This window comes from Anomalospiza imberbis, chromosome 2 (assembly GCF_031753505.1).
Source record: "Anomalospiza imberbis isolate Cuckoo-Finch-1a 21T00152 chromosome 2, ASM3175350v1, whole genome shotgun sequence".
Lineage (NCBI taxonomy): Eukaryota > Metazoa > Chordata > Aves > Passeriformes > Viduidae > Anomalospiza > Anomalospiza imberbis.
In genome coordinates, this window is record NC_089682.1 from 80,481,754 (window position 1) to 80,507,582 (window position 25,829).

The 25,829-nt window shown below is 35.3% G+C and overlaps 1 protein-coding gene across 11 annotated transcripts in view; it reads left to right on the forward strand.

Annotated features, from left to right (window-relative positions):
• Positions 1-25,829, forward strand: part of NBEA (neurobeachin) — a 461,765-nt gene that overhangs the window by 402,728 nt on the left and 33,208 nt on the right. For all 11 annotated transcript variants that reach the window (XM_068182000.1, XM_068182001.1, XM_068182003.1 and 8 more), the window contains 2 exons: positions 989-1,141; positions 11,436-11,603. In XM_068182000.1, coding sequence (XP_068038101.1) covers positions 989-1,141; positions 11,436-11,603 — 321 coding nt within the window. The remainder of the gene's footprint in view (positions 1-988; positions 1,142-11,435; positions 11,604-25,829) is intronic.

Consider the following 25,829-nt stretch of genomic DNA (forward strand, 5'->3'; position numbering starts at 1 on the left):
GGACCTGCAGATCAGATTTAATTAGATAAGTTTGTGTCTGCAGTAGGGTTTTTTTGCTTCACATATCTGCCACCTTTGAAAAGACCACAAAGAGACTCAGATTTCAGGTGCTGTGTCATCAGTTATGATCATGTTACACAACTGAATGCCATAATGCTTTTAACAATGTAATTTGGTGAATTTAATCTATATCTGGATATTAGAGAAGAGATAGTGGGCTTTAAAGTTTTTTAAAGTTTTTTTGGTTTTTTTGCTTGCAGTTCAATACTTAATGCCAGAATAACAGGAACAAATAGCAATATTCATTGTCAAAATGGATTCCTGTTTAGCTGCTCTGGAAATTGGAAAAAAATTCACACCCTAAGTTACCTATTATTTATTATATGTTGCAGTTATTGATCTTTCACTTTTTAATTATCATGCATATCTGTTTGAAGAACATTTGTCGTACAGACTTTTTTCCCTCTGTGTATTCTTGAATTTTTCTTACAGTAGAAAAATCTCTTCACCATGTATTATTTTTCATTATATAAGTAATAAACTTACCACCTTTTCTTATGCAATTAAAGAATTAAAGAAAGTAAGATCAATACACAGTTATATCTGCAAATTTTCCCCTTTTGCATATTTTTGTTAAATAATGATTTAACAATCCAATATATTCTCATATTGAAGGCTTAGCACAAATTTTCTTGTACCTGTTATTCTGAAGAAGTCTCCTTTACTCATATGCACTGCCTTGTCTAAAGTTGTGCCTTTCATAAAAACAGGTATGGGAAAAAACAAAGTTTGAGTATTTCATTATGCAGAATACATTTGACTGTAAGTCAAAGAAAGCAGGATATAAAATTCCTTTAAAAAGGTGCACAGAAACATAAAAAAGCCCAGGAATGCTTTAATATGTAGTACAAGAGAGCCTGATTCTGGGAGTACCATTTAGCATCTCTGTTAAATGTGAAGTTCTCATTGTGTGTTTTCTCCCTGCTAGGAGTTAATTCCAGAATTTTACTATCTACCCGAGATGTTTGTCAACAGTAATGGCTACAATCTAGGAATCAGGGAAGATGAAATTGTTGTGAATGACGTTGACCTCCCTCCATGGGCCAAGAAGCCTGAAGACTTCGTCCGTATCAACAGGATGGTAAGCTGTACTTTAATTTAGTCTAAGGGGTTCTGTATTTTAGCAAGCTAACCTAATTCTGTTTTTTATCTCTTTAGAACTAGATTTAGACAAAAAAATAAAAAAGCAAAGGATTTGCATTCTGTCTTGCCTGACAGAGCCCTTTATTTGATAGGAGATTTTCCTTCCATGTGTGCAAATTATGGAAAGTTAAATTCAGTTATTTACTCTCTCACGAAAAAGCATCAGACATGCATGAGCCTGGCAATACAAGATAGCCTGAAAAAATTATGTCTGTTCCTCCTCGCCATCTTCTACATCAAAAAGTAAAAGAATACTATAAATGCTGATATCTTGCAAGCCATCTTTTAGTCATTATTCCCCAGAAGATATGCACTTCCTGTTCATCAAGATGAACTGGAACTGTAGAAATGTGAACATAAGCAAACAACTGCAGTCTTTGAAGAAATTCTGCAAAAGAACTACTCTGATGTAAATCATCATGTGCCCTCCAGAACTTAAGCAGAAAGAACATTTCTGGTGTATATTTTTTCATATTTTTTCTTTAATTTTGATAGACAATTATTTTATTATTGATAAAGTTAATGCATGTGTATGCTTTTTGTAGTTTTTTAGGAACAGCAAGGTATATTCAGATGCTTTGGCCAGCAATACTTCAGTTTATGGTATTGTTCTGGAAATAGTTCTTCCTTAATATGCATATTGCTTGTCTTTCTTAAAGAGTCAGGACTGTGATTTCAGTAAGCTGTGGGTTTCCATATGGTTGCCGAACTTTTCAGTTTATGCATTATTTCCAATAGTGTTTTTGTGGTAGCATTGTAAATCTAGCAATGTGTTGAACTGTTGTTTTTTTTTTTTTTTCTGATCAGTTTGGTAATTTAATTTTAAGAATTGTCTACTTAAAGAAAATTGTTCTTTGGGAGTTGATAGAAAAAGTATAGCTCTATGATGTTCAAAAGAATAGAAGAATATTATAAAACCAAACCTATTCCTAGATGTAGATGATTTAGAAGTGTCCTCCATTTAGAAGAATAAGTGGTTTGACATATGTACAACAGTCTCCTAAGGAAGTGATGGCAACCTCATCACTTGAGACATGAAATGTACTACACAAACCAGGAGAAATGTATTCTGTCATTGACAGATTAGTCTGTCATTGGCAGGAAGAAGCTGAACAACATTTCTTGGCTGATTTCTCTTATACCACATATATTGGAAAATTCTTTTTAAAAACAAGTAATTGTCTCAGCTGCTGAAAATAAATTCAAGAGCAATTTTACTAGAAAATAAGGAGGTGTACTGAAAGGATCACTGGAGTCCATTTGAATTCTTGTGTGTGGCATGTGGAATCTCAGGCTGGTGTCTCTGGAGTGCCCATGTTGCTGCACAGAGCCCTTTTTGGGTTGTGGTTGTGTCTAAACCCAAACTCAGCCCGGGTGCAAGCACACTAAAGTTGACCTAGAGGATCAGTTTTGATATCTGAAAGAAGACAAGTGTGATTTCTTGGTGAAAACGGAGAAACAAGCTGCCACCTATTGGGGGATATAATGAGAGATGCATATTAAGGACTCCCATTCTTAAATTTTGCAAATAATCTTCCTTTTATCTTAAATTGTATTTCATTAATCTTTTCTTGCCACAATGTAGGAATTATTACTAGGAGGATAAAATGCATTATGTGATAAGAGATCACCTGGAAAAAAGCTTAAGCTTTTAAGTTTTAAGTTTATTTAATTTCCCTTGTGCAATTCCTGCTTTTTAGAAAGTAGCATAGCAGCTCTCCACAGAAAAGTTTCGTGCTGTTGAAGAAAACAGCTGTTTACATGAATTTAGAGTATAGTATTTAGGCCTCTTTAGGGCTACAGGACTTGATAGTGAGATAATGACTGGTTCCACATATGTATGAGTATGCTCAGACTCCCAGGAGACAGACAAGCTGATGTTAAGACTAGAGTAGTATCATAATTACAGGTTCCAAATAACTGACTACATTGCAGATTCTAAAATCACAAACTATAACCCATTTATATCAGACCCTTCCTCTACTGTTTTCCAGCCCTTTCCTCACAGATGTGAGCATTATGCCATTCTTGTGCAGTTTTGCCAGGAGGCAGTTTCTGCATGGCCTTTATTCGCCCCATCATCTACTTTTAGCAAGAACATGATCAGTAGCTAAAATTCATCTCTACACAGATACATGCTGTCTTCAAATGACCAATCAGGAACCATGAAAATGATAATAAAGTTTGGAAATGATAATAAAGTTTGGAACTGCCTACAAAACAAGAGAAAGAGGCATAGATTTATTTGAATTAGATGTAGAACATAGACTGAAAATCACCTTGGGAGGAAGGAATTGAAGATAATAAGAAGCAGAAGTCTGGAAACCAAAAATAGTACCAAAAATAGAGCAGTAGCAAGGTAGGGGTGACAATGAACAGCAATTAGATTAGATAAAATTCTGTAATTCTATTACAGAATTACAGCACCAGAAATGAGCATATTTTGATGCCATCTATGGAGAATCATTACATCACAGAGGATGTAAACAGTTGTACCTATCTATGGTCCTTTTGAGACTGCACCTGGAATATTGGATTCACTTCTGGGTGACTAGAAAACAGAAGCATTCACATTTGGATGGAGTTCAGAGGATAAAAGCAAAGTGAATAACTTTGGGAGTTTAAAGAGCATGATATATGCATAGCATTTTACAAAGCTTATTATGAAGAGCAAGTAGTTAAGAAGGATAATCCTTTTCATGAAAATGCAGATTGTATGTGTAGTAAGAAGTAATGGAATTACAGTTTCAAAATGTAATAATTTGAATGCGTAATAATTTATCAGAAAAACTTCCTCATGTAGGGTTTTATTAACGCACAAAACAAACTGCCAGTATCCTGTTTTTTTGGTCACCAGAATGAAACTGGTCAAAGGAACAAAGACAAAGGGATTGGAAAGTTTGACATTCCCTACCTAATGTCTGATTCCATTATTTGAACCGGCCAGCAGATGTATTATTCAGTTAGGTCATCCCCAGGCCAGGCTTTGGCTGTTACATTTTTTTCTTGTGGAAGAAATTAGCCTGGGTGTGATGCTGATGTGTAAAACACAGCAAGCTTGTGCAAGACTGGAATTTCTACAGCAACTTAGCAAAGCAAACAGGGAATATGTTTACAGAAAACTAAGGAATGTTTCAAGTAAGGGTTTTCCCGATCCCTTGTCTATTAAAATCAGCAGTTGTAATTTCATTTCAGTGGGAAGAATCCTATGTGGTAGTACAGAACATACAGTGGGATCTTTTTTCCCCCTAGCTGATGCTGTTTTCTTCTGTTCATTTTTTTTGTGCTTTCTGCGAGCATATATTATATGTAATTTTATGTGGGAGTAAATAAAAATCCTTATATACCACTTGCACATTTATGAATGTAAGCATTTTTTTAAAATAACAGCAAGAATGCCATCATTTCATCCTGATACTTACCAAAGAAAACACAGAACAGCCTCGGAAACATCACAGAGGCACAGTGTCATAAATCAGCACAATTTAGCCAATTGGTTAACAAGCTTTACTAAATTCTGTGCAAATGAATAAATAGCAGGCTGGGATTTTGTATTGTATCATTTGATTGTTCAGCTGCTTGTTTTACACTTCAAACTAGACATGGAAGTGGAAGTGGAAATGGTTTTCCATCAAAAGAGATTCCTTTAAACTTGTGAAAATTAGACTTATTAAAAAGACTGGAAAAGACAATCAAGTTACTTTCAAGACCTATTACAGTATATTCAACATTAGGTTTATACATCAGGGATTGTTGTAGCAGTTTTACTTATCCGTCCAAAGCTAGACTGATTGCTATGGAGTTACCCATGAAACATTAATAAAGGACTATGTTCAATGCTAACATGATTATGGTCTGACCTCAGCAACAGTACAAAGGACAGAGGCAGAAAGTGTCCCTGATAACATTACCCTAATGCTGGGCTCATCAATCATAATCTCCCAGTTTACCAAGGAAAAAAAAATTCCACGCATAAAACCTTCCACAGATGTGCATCTGTAGTCCTACTCAGCCTCTCAGTCCCCACAGACTCAGAGCAGTCCAAGAGCCAGAAATAGAACAGATTCAGTCAGTAAGTCAAGCATGTTAAATCAAGGCAGGGAACACCACTGTGAAGCACTGAAGCACAGCTTTTATAGTAAGCATTCTTCAGTTTTGAAACAAAAGATGCAAGATTGTATAATTCAAAGTTAATTATAATGATATTTTAATTATGGCTTATGCACATATTAAATTACAAATTGCAGTGCTGAGAAAAATGTATTCATGATAAATTATATTTTTGAAAGACTAAACAATGTCTTGTTTTTGTTATACATATTTTGTTCCTATTACATAACTGTTACTAAGATTGAATTTTCTTTCTGTCTCTGAAATGATTTATTTGCACTCCTCTGCTGCCAATTGCATTTTTGTACCATTCCCTGGCTATTCAGAAGGATGCATAGTATTTCATAATTAAAAAGCTTCTTGAATAGTCACTAGAAATATCTAGTTTGAAATTTCTGTGCTATGAGAATCTGGAAGATCTTTTCCTCCTCACCATTCAGCAGCAGTTGACATTTCTTTTCTACCAGATAAGCAATATATAACACTTGATATTCCTCAAAAGTCGCTTTGATTTTTTTTGTGTATTGCCAAGGTTATGCAATTAAAACTTATTCAGGCAAAAGAGGTTTCAATCTACTTCCGATTTTTAATTACTTTTAGCAGTGTTTTTTTTTAACTTGCTATATTGCTGAAGAATCTTACTTACATCGTGAAGACGCTTACATAAAGGATCTTCTCTGCAGACATCCCTGAATAACCCAAATCTGTATGGTGTACTTCTTTGTCACTTCTTTTAAAATATTACTTTGCTTAAAAGAACATAACTCATCTCAGATAGCAGTATTGCCTGAAATACTTTATGAGGAAAGTCAAGGATTTAACTTTGATAGTCAGTGCAAGGAACAGTAACTGAGGAAGAGAAATATTTGGAGGAGAGAATCTGCAGTTGCTGCAGAGGACTATGGATATGAAGGGAGAGGAGAGAACCCAGCTCACAGGCTGAAATGGCTGATGATCTGTTTTTTAGCAGATCTGTAAAACCAGACTATCTCAGAGTAATTATAAGAATATATCTTTAAATATATTACATATAATTGAATAGCCAAGATGGAAAGCTTTTTGGAGAGACAGACAGCATATGGATATGGAGGGCAAGGCAGCAAAGCAGGAACTGCAGAAAGAGAAGGTGCAGCCATGGTCCAGACAAGTGGCAGCATCAGGGTTTTCCACTTCTCTGGTGACTAAATATACCTGGATAGATATTTTATAAATCCAGAACTTCTGTTGTTTTACACAGCATATAGTCTGTGTTACAATAAAAGCCACTGCCTCCTACTGACATGCCTGTGAAAAATACCTTTAAATACCAAATTAGAATGACCGTAGGGGAAAATGTGCAGCATTCATAAAGGTCATAGAAGAGCTATAGTAAGAAGTAATTTGGTTCATAATATCTTTATTTAATTTGAACTTCAGCTTACTAATACCTCTTTCTATTTTACAACAGTTACAGATCAGATTTTCAGCCTGTGGAACATATGTGCATACACTTGCCTGTAAACATGCAAAACCCACAAAATATGTATACACTAGATGTATAACAATGCTTGCAATTTACCTATTAGCAACAAAAGTCACTCCACTGGAAACAATAACATAGGTAAACACCTTCATAACAAAGGTGAACACCTTCCTTAAAACAGGACTCATGAAAAAAAACTTGACTCGAATGTTGCTATTTGAAAATGAAGCCCTAATAACTGTTGAAACAAGTTCATTTTGGGAGTGCTTGAATAAAACTCTGTTTTGTGTACACGTTAATTATGATAGATGACAAGGTGGATGTTGGTTCATTTCTGTTTAAAAATATTTTAAAACCATAATATGTCATTATGTAGATATTACAAAATTATATAAGTAATAATTTAAAAAAAATGTTTCTATAGTTCATATTAAAAATGATCATAAAATTAAAGCCCTCAAAATAATTTAAATCCAATGTGCTGATTTCTATGGCAATCACCAGCCTAGTTTAAGGATATTATTGTTGTCTTTTTCTGTACGTTTTTCCTACTGTTCCTACAAATTATGTTTTATAAGGAAAATACCCTCACCCTATTCCCTACTGAGCATTGCATATTCTTGAGAAACCAAATGATGTACCGTTGACAGTGAACAGCTCATAAATTTTCAGGAGGCACTTCCATGGACAGGGAGTAGCCTGTGCATTAGGGCAAATTAGGGTGAGGATTCTGCAAGTATCGCATGAGTAGCATTGCAGGAGTACTTGAAGAAACCAGGTCAGACCTGATACAAGAAACTTTCCCCAGACTAAAATAAATCCAGATTATAAAGCCTTGGCCCACTGACGGCAAGGTGGGACTTCGTAGCATTTTGGTGGCCCTTTCTTGAGGGCACCTTTCCTATTTTTCATGCCTGGTGCCATACCCCGACTGGGAGGCCATGAACACACAACACCCGTTTCATCCTGCAGTTGGAGGCTGTGCAGTGCTAAGGCCCATGAAGAGCCCTTTTTCTTCACAGCTCTGGTTCCTCTCTCCACCTTCTACTCTGGTCCTTTCCCTAAATTCTGCATCAAATCATGCAGCTTCCACTCTTCTGAAATATATAGCTCAAAATAATTATATTCCCTTGCTATAAATTTCCTCAAAGTTTCTTCAAGAAACTAAGGTTCTTGCCTGAGGAATTAAGGACCATTATACCTGTAAACATAGTACAATAAATCTGTTTAAATAATTGGAGACAAAGACATGTTATGCAGCTGTTAAAAAGTAGATAATGTAATAAAATATTAAATAACTATTAATCCATGCGAAATATAAGTTCTCCAAACCTGCCAGGGTCAGTAAGACCTCCTCTAGAATGAAAAGGTGCTGAGTAAGGGCTGGTCATGCAAGTGAAAACTGCCTTAGGGAAATATAACATATGTGTTCAACTCTCTTAACTCTTTTAACTTGAAAGGTCAAAAAAAGTGCAGTTCCCCTCATGAGCGAGACTGACAAACTGGTAACAATGAACAAGGTACTCAAGGTACTTTTTACTTGAATCTTCAATGGCAACATCTCTTCCCACACCTCTCGAGTGACCAGACTGCAAAATGGGGATTCGGGGAGCAAAGTCCCTCGAGGGAATGACCTAGTTGTCAAGCCACTCTCCGTGAAATGCCATTGCAGTCAGGAGAAGTCCCTGCTGATTGGAAAAAGGACAACATTGCTCCCATTTTTTAAAAGGGTAAAAAGGAGGGCCCTGGGAACTTCTGACTGCTTGCCTGGGAAGGCCATAGAATAGATCCTCCTAGAAGCTGTGTAAAGACACATGGAGGGCAGAAAGGTGATTTGGGACAGCCAACACAACTTCCCCAAGGGAAAGTCCTTCCTGACCAACCAAATGGCCTTCCATGATGGAGTGGGGACATCAGTGGACAAGGGAAGTGTTGCAGGTGTCATTTGTCTGGAATTGTTTTTGACATAGTCCCTTGCAACATCCTTCTCTCTAAATTGGTGAGAGATGGATTTGATGGGTGGACTGTTCAGTAGATAAGGAATTGATTGGACAGTTGCGTCAGCTCGGTGACATCAGTGACAAGTGGTGGTCTGCCCTGGGACCAGTACCATTTAATATCTCAACAATGACATAGACAGTAGGATCGAATGCACCCGCAGCAGATTTGCAGGTGGTACCAAGCTGAGTGGTATGGTTGACACACCTGAGAGCTGGGATATCATCCAGAGGGACCAGAACAAGTATAAGAAGCAGCCCATGGGAATCTCATGAGGTTCAACAAGACCAAGTACAAGGTGTTTTGTCTGGGTCAGAGCAACTCCCAGTATCCACACAGCCTGGGGGACGAACAGATGGAGAGCAGCCCTGCCAAAATGACATGGGGATGCTGGTTGGTGAGAGACTGGACATGAGCCAATAAAGTCTGTTTGCAGGTTGGAAGGCCACCTTCATCCTGGGCTGCATTAAAAGCAGCATGAGCAGCAGGTCGAGGGAGGTGTTTCTGCCCTTCTGCTCTGCTCTACTCTGGCGGGACCCCACCTGGAGTGCTGCTTCCAGCTCTGGGGTCCTCAGGAAGGACATGGACCTGTTAGAGTGGGTCCACAGGAGGGTCACAAAGAGGATCAGGGTCTGGTTTATCTCTCCTATGAAGACAGGCTGAGACAGCTGTGATTGTCCAGCCTTGAGAAGACTCTGGGGAGACCTTATTGTGGCCTTTCAGTACTTAAAGAGTCTTATGAGAAAGGTGGGGACAAACTTTTTAGCAGAACTTGTTGAGAAACAGCAGTGGGTAATGGCATTAAATGAAAAGAAGATCGATCAGACAAGATATAAGGAAGAAATTTTTTATAGTCAGAATGCTGAAACACTGGAACAAGTTGCCCAGATATGTAGTGAATGTCTCATCTCTGGGAACATGCAAGGTCAGACAGGACAAGGCTCTGAGCAACATGAAGTAGTTGAAGATGTCTCTATTCATTGCAGTGGGGTTGGACTAAATGACCTTTTAAGGTCCCTTACAACTCAAACTGTCCAATGGTTCCATGTTTTTGTGATTCTAACACCAGTGAGAGGATATTAGATGAGAAAAGTGTGAAGTACGCTCATTTAAACCAAGCACTGATTTTTTTCAAATGTATTGTCTGATCTTTGAGTAATCAAAAGTTCTGCTGTTTTCCTGAAATGCTCTTAATATTCTAGAAATAAAAATGCTAATTTTGACCAAAGAAATACCTAATTTTTTTTTTGTTAATTACATGTTAATAAATAAATAATATATACAGATCAAAAGAAACTTTTAATATGTGGACTTCAGATGCTCAAGAAAACTCTTAGGCTGATTGCTGGAAATGGATTTGAGATGGATGCTAGAAAGATAACTGGCTTTAAAGTCTAAATTCTTAAAAACCTTTATTACATACAAAAAGAACATTAAAATTTGAGCAATTAAAAGTAAGGAAATGCTTTATTGGTTGTTGCTGTGGCATAAGTAATTTTATCCTTGCATGCTAGCATCCTGCACTCTAACTGATGTAAAAGTCCTATGGAAAAGATTATATGGAATTATGTAGTTGCTGACTATATCATATTGTACATGCAGAGTACAATATCATTAAGGACATGGCATTTTTAAAATATTTGTTGGGAGGCATGCTTTGAAACTAAATACTATTAGTTTAATAGTGTTTAGTATTCAGCAACATGAATGCTATTTTGATAATATTGCATTATGCATATGATGGCTTCTGATTTTGAAAAGGAAACAACAACATTTTGTAGGGTTGTCTGCAACATTTCTTTATAGCTTTTTATGTTATGCTGAACTTAAGCCCTTGAAAACTGAGCTACATGTCAGCTCTTAAGCCTGAGCCTTCCCATCCATTTTCATCAGAGATAATGGTCACTGGTCTTGACAGAAAAGAGTCCAGTTTTCCACCAAAGCACAGAGTTCCTCTTCCATGTGGAGCATTACAGGGAAAATCTCTGAGGAATGGCTGCAATGGCTGCATGATGACCCAAGCATGGTTTGCCTTGTCTGAGTCTAGTCCTGCTTGTGGGGTGGTGAGGAGGGGGCTGCTGCCAGTAAACAGGGCATGGCCTGGTACTACAGTTCCTGATGATTACTTCTGAAGCAGCCTCCTTTTGATGTAAATGAACAAAATGAATAATATTTTCCCAAAGTTTATCAGCTTTTAAAATCTGAAATTTCCTCAGAAAGATATGAAGCTCTGTCCTACCTGGAAAGTGTTCATGATGAGTAGTGGCACTGTGAAAAAAACAATGGAGGAATTTCCATTTTAGATTTAAGACTAATTATAACTATTTTGAAAATTAGTTGGAAGACTGCTTTTTTGAATTTTCTTTCCAATTTCCATATTTTTCTTTTTTTTTTTTTTTTTGACAAATTACCTAACCTACTTGAAAAGCCCAGAAATTATTAAAATACTTGCAGCTAAGAGAAACTCAATAGCTGAGAAGAAAATTAGCATGATATAAAGGTGAAGGAAAAAGAGAATATTTTTTTACTGCTTATCTCAATAGGATAAGTTAATTTTTTTAATGTTCAAAAGATTTCAAATATATCAAATAAGCCTGAAGAGAAAATGTAATGATGCCTGCTATGTTTTCTGTTACTTCCTAATCCTGAATTTCACTTGCAGGCCCTGGAAAGCGAGTTTGTATCATGTCAACTTCATCAGTGGATTGACCTCATATTTGGCTACAAGCAACGAGGACCAGAAGCTGTGCGTGCACTCAACGTTTTCCACTACCTAACATATGAAGGCTCTGTGAACCTGGACAGTATCACTGATCCTGTCCTCAGGGAGGTAGGTGTTTACTGTCATTTCATGCTAAAAACTGCTGTCATCTCACAAGAAATGCTACTTTTCCCATCTTTCACTGCTGAACAAAATGGATGTGTTTGACTTGATTCAGAATTTAGGCCCCAGGTGATTTTAGAAGCAAGTATGAATAAACTAGCAATAAAACAAATGAACCTAATAGGTTTAATATTCAGTTATGGTGTAGGAAATTATATTGCCATGTATATTCTTTAATATAGTGTCTGCTACGTTTTATAATTTACTTGTATTAAGTTCACTGAGTAGAACTGAAAAACTGGAAAAAAACCTGCATTGTAGTCATAGAGGACAAAAATCTAACCTTTACAGTCAGATGATGGTGTAAATGTGTCTGAGAAAGAATGTATTTTCTAGAGTGACTGCAGCAAATATTTAAATTACTTTTAATCACATAAAGTATCCTCAAACTGTTATCAAAATAGAAAATGCTTTCTATTTGTTGTTCATTCAAGTACTTATATTTCTATATAGGTATGAATGAAATATATATACTTTTGCAATATATACAAGTGAGTGTTTTAAATTAATCAGTAAATTAAAAAAATGTTCTAGATATCCTGCTATATTTTCTTCCAGTTATTGTATTTGTTTTCACTAAGACTAATAATGTTAATGATGGTTTTCTAGTACCTATTAATTTGCATGATGATTTTCTAGCAACATTCATTTGTTGGCTAAAACAATTGAAATTTGGTGGAAAGTGTGAGGAAGCAACAGCTGCTAGATGAGTACTGCTGTGATGAAGCTCTACACACAATCTTCCATTCCCCCAGATAGCTGCCATCTGCTGTATGCAAAACAGTAATAATGTACATTGCCAGGCAATGGGGTTCTGTTTGTTTGCTTCCAATCTTGCAGGCAGAAATCTACAGATTTCAGAAAAAATAAGTAGATTCTAGAAAGCATTCATTCAGCTAACTACTGAGTTTTGTAATGGTTTTGTTCGTTTTTTAATTTGTTTGTGTTTGTTGGGGTTTTTTACCAATGTGGTGCATTGCTGCATTCTGCTACATTTGGTGGCAGAACTAAAAAACCATTCAGACCCCAGGCTTCCTAGAACTGGATTTTCACTACATACCTTAGATTTTTCTAAACAACTAATATTTTCTTAGTTTTAAGACTGGTCACAATTGCTTTGACTTCCCCTGCCTCAATATTTCATGTTGACATCTGCGTAATAATTTTCTGGATTTAAAACTTTGAGCATGAGAAGAGTCATGCTCTTCTAGAGATAAGAAGAAGCAATGCTTTTTAAAGTATAAAAAAGTGTCAAGTATAATAAGTGTCAAGCACCATGAATACAAGGGATTTGCATGGCTTAGGGTCCTGATCTGCATGGGCAAACTCCTATGTCTTGACTTTTAGGGTCTACTCCCACAAGACAGCTTGTAGGATTGAGGTCTATCTGTCTGTCTGTGCACCTTATCTAACATCTTATGACATAATGAGACTCTTCAGCTCTCCTAGGGCTCTACTTGCTCGCATATCTTGTCATCAGAAATTTAAGAAAATTCATGGAGGTGTTTTTGTTCACTTACTTGTACATCTAACTCACGTCCTTTAAGTCAATAACATAGAAACATCTTCTTAGGCAATTAACACTGTACATTTCTAAAAGCACAGCTTAATCTTCATTGCAACAAGTTCAGTTTGTACAAAAAATTCATTGATAGCAAGGAGAAGGAAAAATTACCAGAAAAAATAAATCCTCCTTATTTTTTTTATGCATAGATAATAAAGTTCTATACATCCATTTAAAAGTAGTATGCTTTTACTTCCAAGAGATCTCAAGATTGTTGATTTTGGGATTGTCATAAGAAATATAAAAATATTTTCATTTTTAATCAGAATTTACAGTACATGTTTAAATATAAGTAGATTTTGACCTGCTTTCTGTTTTCCTGGGATCTGTTTATTAAACTAGTGGACATTCTCTGGCCAATAATAAAGCATTTGACATCTTGATGATATAGAGAACCATGTATTTGGTGGTCATATATCTGTTACGAGTATATATGATGGGGTTTTTGCTTTTTTGTTGTTCAACTTGTGCTTGTTTGGGTTTGTTTGACTTTATTCTGGCTTTTGGTAAATATTCCAGAAAATAAATTAAAAGCAAAAAGATATTTTAAAAGCCTCTGAAGACCCCTTGTAAATACAGAAATTAAGGATAAGAACACTAGCACCTTTAAAATAGTTATAAAAATTGTTTATCATATTTTACAGTGGCAAGTGGTGATATCTGTCATTTTAATTTAGAAACACTGCAATTTAGAATTAATTGCGCCGCTAAGTTGTCCAGGAAAATGCATCTCTCAGTATCCAAATGCCCTTGATGTTTATTTTGTAAATAAACTAAAATGTTGTGGTCCTGTGTCACAGAGGATGGTGAATGCACTCAATGCATGGCTGTAAAAGATGTATATCTTTTACACGATCAATCAATACAACCTTATTGGCAGCAGCCATTATCAGACCAGTGGGCTCAAGTGTGGCAGTAACTGTGGCCACAACTAATTTCATATTGAACTGAGTCCCAGCTGAATCTATCGAGTGAAATAAGTCTCCAAATAAAAAATAGCCTCCCATTTACGTCTGAGCTGATTGAAAGATGTAATTTCAAAAGGTGGGGCCCTGCGACCTCTTTATGCTGTACTTTGGCCCTTTCACTTTCACCCTTTACTTGAGCACCCCTCACTTACCAATAAAAATATGTTCTTAACTTTCTGTGAAGAATATTAAATTTACTTCTGTAGTCATCTATCTACAGAAAAATATTCAGCAGTGGAACAACTGATCCCTGCCATTCCTTACAGCTTTCTCATATGCTTTGGGAGCTGTCCAAGAAATCTCTACTGTTTAGTGTTGGAAAAATGGCCATCCTCTGTTATTGTTCTTTGCAGATCTATTGAATAGTAGATTTTCCATCTAATTTTCTTTCTTCATTTTCCATATAGAAAACTCCTACTGATAGAAACCTTAATACTGGGATAGCGTTAAGTTTTAGATTACTTCAGTCTATGAAATCACATACATCTGCCCCTGGAATACCTCTTTGGCAACTTAAGATCTTCACTGGATGGGTAAAATGAACTGTTTTCACTTCAACATAATCAATTAGATTTTTTCAAACAACTTCATAATTTCTGATACGACAAAAAATAATTGGTCATGATAATTTACCTGAAGTTGTTACAAGAGCAACAGGAAAGTCCTGATTTACATGCCCCATGGAATAAAAGTATAAACTTGAATTTCATAATTTCATGGTTTCATCTTTTATGATTAGAAATTGATAAATTCTCCAGTTCTATCAGCTGTAATGCTCTCATAGTCACATATTGCAAAATGATTTTCATATTGTAATGAGGAGGAAAAAATGTCTAACAAAATAAAATAAACAATTTCCAGGCCCATAATACTCCTTCTTTTTTTTTTTTTACTTCAACATTTTTAAAGTAAAAGCAGTGAGATGGAAGCCGAAACTTGAACAGCTTAAGGATATTGATTCATTCTTACTTGACAGGTGGAATAATGGTTGCAGCACTAACCACAGCAATTACAGCATTAAAATGTCAAGAAATTAGAGGTCAGAATAACAGATAATTTTCTTCCTTTTGTCAGATTAAAAATTGACATTCTTTGACAGCACAGGATTTCTGGCTGAGAAAATTATGACAGCTTAACTCATCTTGTACTTGTAAGGCAGTAATTGATAATGAACTTTACCATGACAGTCTTCTCCTGTGGAGAAACATGACAGAACATCCCTGGTACAAAGCCTGTATCTCTTTTTAATATGTAAACAGTAGTTATATTGGACATTAGATGTTATTTGGAATTGTCTTTACTGTTAGTTTACATCATAATCCAAATCCTTTTCCACTAGACAGACTTGGCTGACTTCAGGGAATTGATGCTGAGAATGCTAATATATAAAGAACAATATAGGAAATATGGTTTATTTGTAGTGCTTTGATATTATGGATCCATTTCTTTGGTAAAATATCGTTACTCCCCTGGTTTCTCCCAGAATATCTGTAGATTTTAGAAGCCCCTTTCTTCTCCAGACACCTGGAAATGAGGGCACTCAAAAGTCCATTGAGTTGTGCTTTTTTTCAAGTTAGGAACTCGTATGACATGAAGTGTTGTGGCTGAAAGGAAACAACACAGCCATACTGCTCATTAAAAGATGTAATAGACAAGACAAAATTATTTTTATTTATTGCCACCTTAATTTAATGCCTTGTAGATGAAACACAAAATAATTAAGTGGACAGCTTAGTGCATAAAAGGCTAACCACAAGTAATACTGAAACCACATATAACTTGCAGAAAGCTATTTGGGGTTTTTTAATTGTTTGGGGTTTTTTTTTAATCATAGCCAGATCTCTGTGTATTTCCTTTTTTACACTTTCACCTTGTTTGTGATTAGAAATATTGTGAAAAATCGTTTCAGCTTTTGGTTTGCTTTGGACTTAAGGCTAAGTTTGTATCATCCGAGCGTTGAGCTGCAAATCCAGCTTAGTAGTGCAGTACAATGACTTTCCTGTAACTGTTGCATCTTTACCATATGCTTACATCTTCCCAGTCCAGCAGGAATTATTGCAAGGATGTAGTAAAGCAAGGCAATGTGAACCTAGTGGGCTCAGATATTTTTCCCAAGCACCTGTCAAGATACCTGAGCATACTTGCAACTCACACAGCAAATTGAAAAATTATTAAAATTGCTGGTGTTTGACAGGCTGTTGCTGTGCCCATAAACTAATCGTACTAGGACAGTTTTTCTGGCAGCTAACAGAGCATATGGCCTATGCAATATTTATTTCTTTGTTGATGACTTGATATTTAGCATATTTAAATAATTTGAAAAGTCATAATGATGTGGTAGTCTTGCAGTGCTTTTCAGCTACCCTCATTTCTGGGTTATATTTTTCCTCTTATATTTTCTTCTGTTATCTCTTTCTTTGATCTGACAGGAATAACAAAGCATCCCTCTGGATCTGCTATAGTGAAATATGCCCACAGGAAGCAGAGTAGATCACATCAGTTTTCATTTTTTTTTCCTCCTTTCTTTTTTTTTTCCCCTTCTTGCTGAAACACTTTTTGCTACTACAGAGGGATGACATGATAGGGCTGTCAAGACTCAGCAAGATAGATATATCTTTAACAAAGGGAACTGGAGTGCTAGCCCTTCCCTGGTGACTGAATCTGGCAAATTTATGAGGAAAAAATTAACACACTATTCTAATAGCACTATATAACACCTTCAAAGTAGCGCCAGCCCTTGCAACCAGGCACTTGTTCTTCCTTTCTCTCCGAGTTATTAGTATTTATTCTGATTTCATTTTTAACTTGTTAAGATCTTTTTCTTCTGGGAGCTGTTTCTTTGATGTGACAAGAATATCAAAACCACCCCTATGGATCTGCTTGATTGAATTGTACCCACAGCACTGGCCACTTATATGTTCACTTGCATTTAATTGCCTCCATACAAGGGACAGTCTTTGCTTCCTTTCTAGGAGCAGTCCTGTTTAAGCGTGAATATCGATAATGGTGAAATTAGTTGGAAGCTGCATGTAGTATCAATATCTGCTTTTTTCAAAGTTAAGATAAGGAATTCAAGTAAAAGCTGTCATCAAAGTAGAAATTATTTTCTGGTATGCTAAGGGCTCTATTCTCTAAGAAATGTGTATTGCATTCTTTTGATTTTTGTCAAGAAATCTACTTCTTCTTCATCCCAAATAATGTTTTTCCTAAACATACAGAACAAGGATTTTTTTTTTCCAAATTTATACTGGTTTGGGTAAAAAAAAAATGATTATTTTGTACTATATTTGGCCTGTGTGTTTTATTGCTTTAAGGGATTATCAACAGAATATTAATGGATTTTTTAAATGTTTCACTCGGGGAACATGTATGGATATAATAGAATAATTTGTATGTCTTTCTGGTGAGTTTCAGAGCACTGTATCATTCTCTAAATTGTAAAGGGAGAGTTTCTATTGGCTGTCACTTTGCTATGATAACTCTCTGTAGATCAAGAAGCAAAACATAGGGACTTTTTAAGGGTAAGATAATTATTTCAGTAGATATAAATTTCTGCAGAAGACACAGAATATAGGAAAAGACATATTAAATCAGAATATTCAAAAAGGAATTAATATAAATTGCACGAGGTCAGCTACTACTCAGTAATTTCCCAATGTATAGACTTCTACTTGGATATTAAGGTGTGCACTTCCATATGTTTGCTGTGCAGAGAAAAGGGCTTTCAGAAGGTGTTTTCTTCAGAATTACCAAAGCATTTTAATTATGCATCCAATTTAACTATGAAATTACTTTCTGGGAGGACCTACCCTACGTAACACAAGCCATTTATGCAAGAAGTCAAAAGTCATATTCTGATCCATAGGACTCCGATTTAAAAACGTCCTTCTACCATTCCTTAAAACAATTATCCACAGTTAGATCAATGATTGATCATGATATCTCCACTTAATGAATATATTAGAGATGAGACACAGTATTTCAAAGAAACCTGTGATGATCTGAATTCATGACCATTCCTGGATCATGCTGTTCATGTTTATAGGAATTCAGAACCTTTTCAGAATCAAGAAAGACACAATCTCTTAAAGTAAAACAAATGGCATTTGTTTGTAGTGTACAGGTGGAGTTTTTGTCCAAAATAGCACTTTAGAAGGTTTGGGATTTGTTTATTTTTTGTTGTACTTATGATTAAAATGTTCTTTATCCAGGCAGTGCTAAGCACTGCCACTCAAAGAACACCAGCAGCTTTACACCGAACATTCAAATGGAAGAGCTGATGGTAATTTATTAAGCTGATGAGACTTGAATCAGACTATTTATTACGTATTTCAGGTCATTCATTCATCTATACTGCAGTGAGTTCATAAATAACCCAAATTCCATAAAAATGCCTTCTAATACTTCAGCCTACCTGAAGTATTATTTGGAATAAATTCTTTTGCCCATTATCATCTACATTAGAAATTCCATGAGCATTTCAAACCCTGGAGTCTTACTCAAACCGAGTTTAATGTTTTGCCGATATGAAAAGAACATTAACCACAATTGCTCTCTTTTATTGCTGAAATATATAAAATATAGGCTTTGTTCATGAAAATTTCTTCTTTATTGTCTGGGTTTTCTTTTTGTTTTTCTCCATATGGATGACAGGTACCAATTATTGATTTTTAAAATTAGCAACAAGCATTTTCACATACACTTAAAGTAATATTTTATGCAAGAGAGGGAGATGTGAAAATAACCTCAGCCAATTGTAACAGAAATAGCTGGAAGGGGCTTCTTTTTTCCTATTAGCACAGATTTCAGTTGTATTATGCTGTCATTACCTCAGCATAAATTAACCATTATTCAAAATGTTTCCCACAGAGTAGTTTATTGGAATAGATATTACTCAGTCTAAGTATCTAGTCATTCACTTAGAAAGATGCAAAGCTGAGCTTTCTAAATGTTTTAAACATATTGATAATGTGCCTCTTTAATGCCATTTTGAAGCCTGTATACAGTATATCTATATTATTGTTTTCAATTTATGTCAAGAACAAAGTGAAGTTTTGAAGAATGTGTACTGGGAAATAATCCAAACAAAATTATTTCTTTATAAACTAAACCCTACAAATAACTGAGAACATTTATTTTGAATGTAACTGTATAACCTTGTTCCAAAACTGAAATTCTAATATACACTGAAACCTGATGAATGCTATACATGACACCTTTCAGTATGCACATTTTACCTACTTTCCCATCAGTCCTTTTTCAGATATGAGTTTTCAAGGTTTGCCTGTTCTCTGAAATACATCTTATGTCCTGCAGTGGATAAACTGAAGGTTGGCAGATATCTGGAGCCTCATCATAAGCACAATTTGTAGTAAAGAATATGGGCTTTCAAAATCTCAGTGCACCTTCTTAAGGTGGGAACAAGACAGATGATTTGTCATAGAAAGACAGAGCTGAGAGCGAAGAAATAAACCTGCATTTACTTTCTGTTCAGATGAAAAATGAAACCAGTAATGTTATATTGCCACATTCTTTACTTTGTTTTATTTCATTAACAAAAAAAGATTTTATTCAAGGGATTTGAGATTTCTTTTTGTCAAAGCAGAAGTAGAACATGAAGTCACATTTTTCATTTTGTATAGTGTTATGTTTATAAAGCAAGAACAAAATACACATACTAGATACTGTGGTTTTCTGAGTCTGTTCTGCTTTCCAAGCATTAAAAATATCTTCAGTCATCATGTTTTATTTCAATAATAAACCAGAAGAAAAAACATCACAGCTAAAATGCATTCTTTGATGATTAAGTACCCTTTCCTCTTTTATTACAGCCCAGATTTCAGAAGGCCTGTTCTGCTCTTTGCTTCCCTGTTTTCTTCATTTTTTGTGTTTTCCTGAAGGGGAAGTTCTTAATTGTAAAAATAAGTAGAAATAAATATGATGTGTATGTTCTACACTGAAACATGTGTAAGTCATACTTCTGGCAGCAAAGGTCACTAATTATTTGAGGTATTAATAACATCTATTTTCCACAATTATATTCTCTAGACTTAATCTTATACCTTAATTTATTTACTTCTACATAAGAGATGTCAGTGTCCCAGCAGTTCAAAGGACTACTTGCTTATGATTCTCTGAATTCTTGTTAGCTACTGGCAAAATTGCTGCAGGGTATGAACAGTTGCTAATAGAGCCCCTTTCTTTCAAGTTCTGGTTGAACTTCCTCTTGGTATGTTATTTTCTATGTGGGTTTACCAAAAAGATCTCAGAGAGTTCAGGGAAGAGCATCTTAGTGATGAGAGTAGAAGATTGACTTGTTGACTTGGATACTGTTAGGTCTGGTGCCATATGAATTAGCACTTACAGGGTCAAATTCAGATGTGAAAGCTTAGACATAATGGCAGAAATTTCCAAAGGCTTATAGGCTATAATTTGACTATACACATCTCATAAGAGATACTGTAGAGGCCTCATTAAATGGATCACCTTAAACTAGAATGAACAAACACTGAAAATGGATGTTTAGGAAGAATGTAAAATGTGGGAAGATGGAAAAATTTTGGCTTTTTTCACCCGTTATATTTCGTTAAGGTGATAGCTTCAAGTATAACATGAAAACAACTGCATTGTAAGCAATTGAATTAATCTGTGCCTCCCTTGACTACATTAACTCCCTTTCTATGTTACTGGGGTTTTTTTCTATTTTAATTCAGGTATATATATATTTTTAATTTAATTTCTGAAAAATTAATGTAGAATTTGGTTTTGAGGGGCTTTTCTAATTGATACATTATGGATGAAAATTTTTCTAGACAGACAGGTCTTTGGAACTCTTCATTAAGACCCTGTCTGAGTAGTTGATGCTTTGGTGATTTAAGTAGACCAAAGTCAATGGGTTTAAAATTTGTGGTCAGTACGTGTCCTGAGCATCTACCGTGTATAGATTGCTATCCAGCAAGCATAGTTTGCTAACGTTCCTACAACCAAAGCCAGTTGCATGTAATTGATCCCAAGTCACAAAAATTAAGTATTGTCCTAAATAATCACAGTCCTTTTTTTTTTTATTTCTTATATTGCCAAATTTGTCTGGAAGTGACACAAAATGTGTAGTAGTTTCACAGAATAGAATGCAAATATATGTGTATTTCCTAAGACAAAAGGATGAGAATATAGAGGAGGGAAATGTAACTGAAGTGGAAGAAGAGTAAGGAAAAACTTGTGACTTTCTTGCAAAAAGGATAAATCCAGCTGATGAACAGAAAAATCACGGAAGAGGTGGAATCAGTGGTGTATTTTTGTTCTTTAAGAAAGCATTCCCTCCCAAACTAGGCTTGTCATTGCAGAAACTTTACCTGCATTCATATTTTATTTTTTAAAGGTTTAATTGTTAATTTTAGAGGCTCACAATTTAGCTGGTAAAATAAAAAGCATAGTTAAAATCATCTGTAAGCATGCACTGTGAAAGCTCTTAGTCACAAAAAAAATAATTAGAAAAAAATGGATGAAGTTTCAAAGTTTCAGTAGAAACTTCTACTGGTATTACTGTTGCCTTTTTATGAATAGAATGCCTATGCTTAAAGGAGTCTGTACTCCTAAAAAAATGGCAATTGAAAACATACCTTGTCTTAAACAAAATAAAAGATGAGGAAAGCTAATAAATAGAACAAAACCTGATGAGGTCACAAAACAATTTTCCCTTCTATCTGTACAGAGTATAATTTTGCAGTGTGTAAGAGGCAGTACACTATTCGGATGACACAAGCATCTCTGAAAACCATGGGAAATAGCCCAATACTACTTCCTTGGCTTCAATCCCAATTACTCCCCAAAGACTTAACAAGTCTAGGGTGCTTGTATTTTATTCTCATCCTGGTTAGCTTTTCCTTTTTTTCTGGCAGCTGTGTGGGAAGCAGCAAGCCAAGCTCTTTCTGCTTCTGTGACCATTCATGGCTCATGAAATAGTCATCCATCTTGAAAGTCAGGGATCTTTCAAAATTATTAAATCCCAGCATTTCCTCAAAAATACCACAGTTTTTTCACTTATTGCATTGGCCTGTTAAGAGCTGTGAGTGAAGGTTAGGCTGGCTGCTTCTTCTTTCTGGACCAGGCTGTGGAATACAGACAAAATGCTCAGTTTTGCTGTTTTGTCCAGACTGAAGTTTATTTCATGTATTTTTCCCCAGGAAATTTTCATGAACAGTAGAAGTTTATTTCTTCTGTCTCAATGAAGAGGATAATAACAAGAAATTATTCACAAGTGCCTTCTCTCTTTTGTAGCTTCTTTACTTCTGCACAGGATCTGGAGCTTTATTATTGTAGGATATGAATGTGTATTACCACTGTCTTCATTTCCACAGAATAACTAGATTCTGCTATTTTGCTTTCAGCTCAGCATTCTGGTCAGTATAAATGATCATGGAACAGTGATGTGGGAGTTTAAGATCTTTATAAAATTATTTTTAAATAATAGAACCAAAAGCACTATCAAGTTCTGTCCAGAATAAAGCCTTGCTTGTGCTGTTAGAGTTTAACTGGACAGGTGAGGGTGAGAAGCCTCTCTGAAAAGACAGAGGGATGATGGAGATAAGTGGAATTGCATGGGAAGGTGGGAATTTACAGAACTCATGTCTTCTTGACGGAGGGAGCAGGATAAGACAAATGAACAACAGAAAGAGGAAAAGAATAGATATTTGGAGCTTTTGTTGCAGAGGAGGAGGAAGAGAAAGGGTTAGAAAGGCAGTCATTAAGAGCCTTAGAGAAATGAGGGAATTACCATAGGAACAGACAGCTCTTGGTGTGGTTAATGGAGAGAAATTATATTTGTGTCCTTCCCAAAACTTCATGGGATTTTTTTTAGTCTTGACCTTTGAGACTTATTTTTAACTAGTGAATTCATTGAGATATTGCATAGGATAATCTAGTTAGGCATTTCTAAACAAAAACAGAGGCTTTATTTTATGTACTTTTGATTTCTAAAATTTAGCAGACTTCTAAATGCAGTTGATGGTGTATTGAAAAGTACTACTGGCAATTTTTAGCCTGGCACAGCTGAACTTCAGTCTTTCTTGCTGTAACACACTGCTTTTCACATGTGGAAACAATTATAGCATCCCAGACAGAAGCAGTGGTTTTGTAATTTTTTTTAAATGCCTGTAAATTTTAGTGACTGCCAACCAAAGGATGATAATTACAGTTTTCTTATTTTTTTAATTATTTACTTTATCTTTTATAGACTTTGAAAATCTGCAGTGGTTCCAGTAGGAAGAGAAGCTGTATTTAAAAATTCAGAATTTTTTTTTATTTCTTAATCAAGAAAATGTAACAAATTTATCTATGCTTTAGAAATAATTATTCATTATTGGAGGTAGTGTACTTAGAATCCTAGGAGCCTTTTTAAAAAGCAATGTGTGTTTCATGAGTTTCCTCTGTATAAAAAAATAAAATCCAACAGACAATCATCTCCAAGATCTAAAAATATGAATTAAGATTTCATCATCCTGGCTTGTATTTCATATGCAAAAGAGAAAAATAAATTAGTTAAAGGATGACATAATGGAAACACTTGGCTTAAAAGCAAAGACTCCTGAGTAGGAATGACAAGAAATATGTAAAAACTAAGACTGTAATGGTGGATTTTTTTAAAAAAAAAAGATGACAGAAAGATGCGGGCAAGAATAGCTTCTAAAGAAGTATAAGTAACAAGAAGAGCTTGAATTTCCTGGAACTTTAACAGGCACTACAAACTCGGAATTTGTTTCAAAGAAGAAAGCAACAGTTTGGGTAGATGAACTGAACGTCATGTTCACTGTCAGATCTTGCTAAGAGTGAGAACTTTTTCTTAGTAAACAAGTTATACATTGAGGAAATGCGTCTGGTTTGATTTGGCTTGGTTTGCAAATTCAAACTAGGACACATCTGCAATTTTGTATGTTGTAATGCTTTGAATTACTATCCTATAAAGGAGTAACACAAAGGAGTTGTATCAAAAGGGAAATTCCATGTGCAGGTGTACATTTTAGTAATTTGCATTGCAGAATCAAGATGTCAAAGAGAAGCTTGTTCCATAGACCCAAACACCAGATGGGAAAGATCATCTAGACTGGCCTCTCACCCAACAAGTCACATAGAGCTTTTGCCATTTAGCTTTTTGAATCTGATCATCAGGGTTGGTGTCTGAATAATGAAGAGGATATGGAAGTGTTTCCTTATATAGGTAGAGTTTAGGTGATAAGAAATTATTTCAGACAGTCACCTTAAATATTTATAATCTAAAAACAAAAACAACAATTTTTTTTGTTTTAAAATAAATGAATTAATGTCTTTCAGATTGAGAGGAATCCTTGTTTCTGAGGTTGCTCATTAGGTGCTTATTGAAAATTATTTAAGGGCAATTTTCTGTATATAAAAATAAAAAATCCTGATAGCTTAGGTTTCAAAACCTTAACTATATGTCATTAAGTTACATATTTGATGAATTATTGACTCATGCTATTATATCTCTTAGAAATTAACTTAGCAGTAAAATATTTTTTAATCTTTGTGCTCAGGGAATTAATGATCAAAGAAAGCAACATTTTGTTTTACAACCTTAATACAGATTTGGAAGAATGATGACAGAGCAATGATTTCGTTTGGCATGACATCAATGAACACAAGAGTTTCAGTAAATGTTACCAATCTATATGGGACAGAAATAATTAAAAGCATGAACATAAAAAATACAATGGTTCAACTGAAGACAATAATGGTATGAAATGAGAATAATGAAATGGTTTTTATGTGGTGGATGACCTCATTACTTTCTAAAGCTACCTGAGGAGGGGGAGTAGAGAGGGAGATGCTGAGTTCTTCCCTCTGATATTCAGGGACACATGAAAATCGTTCAAAGCTGTGCCAGGGCTAGTCTATACTTAACATAAGGAAGCTTTTCTTTCCTGAGTGTGGTCAACCACTGGAACAGACTTCCTAGAGAGGTGGCCAATGCCTGAAGCCTCTCAGTGTTTAAGGGGCATTTGGATGATGACCTTAACAATGTTCTTTATCTTTTGGTGAGCCCTGAAGTGGTCAGGCAGTTAGACAAGGTGATTGTTTTAGGTACATTGCAGCTGAAATATTCAAGTCTAGGATAGACTATGCAAAAAAGAAAAAAAAAATCTTGAGTGTATTTGTAAACAAAATTATAAATAAATATATTACTTTCTTCAGTGAACTCTGTGAGCAGAGGGATGCTCCCTAATTGCCTTTGTATACAGGCAAACAGCATGGAAGAAAAGGCAATGGAATTGTTTGTCATGTACTGGCAGCAAGATCCACATTTGAAAAAGTTATCAGAACTGCAAAAAGAATGTGATGAAATGAGCAGTGTGGCCTGAGAAGCCCCAATTACAACACAGACTTTGTCAGAGGAACTTGTCAAATCTTTTTGCTAAAGAGTATAACAGATTTTTTTAGGTTTTAGTGTAATTTTATGGGAGAATTTTGTTATATCAGTGCTACATTCCTTTGTTCTGGGCACAGTTGGAAGGGACAAGAATGAGAAAAATTACAGGATTTTTCTTTTCCTCTGGTGTAGTTAGGAAGGGAGGGAAGCACCTAATTCCTTGGTATCAGCCCTTTTCAGCCTAAGGAAGTTCTCCACAA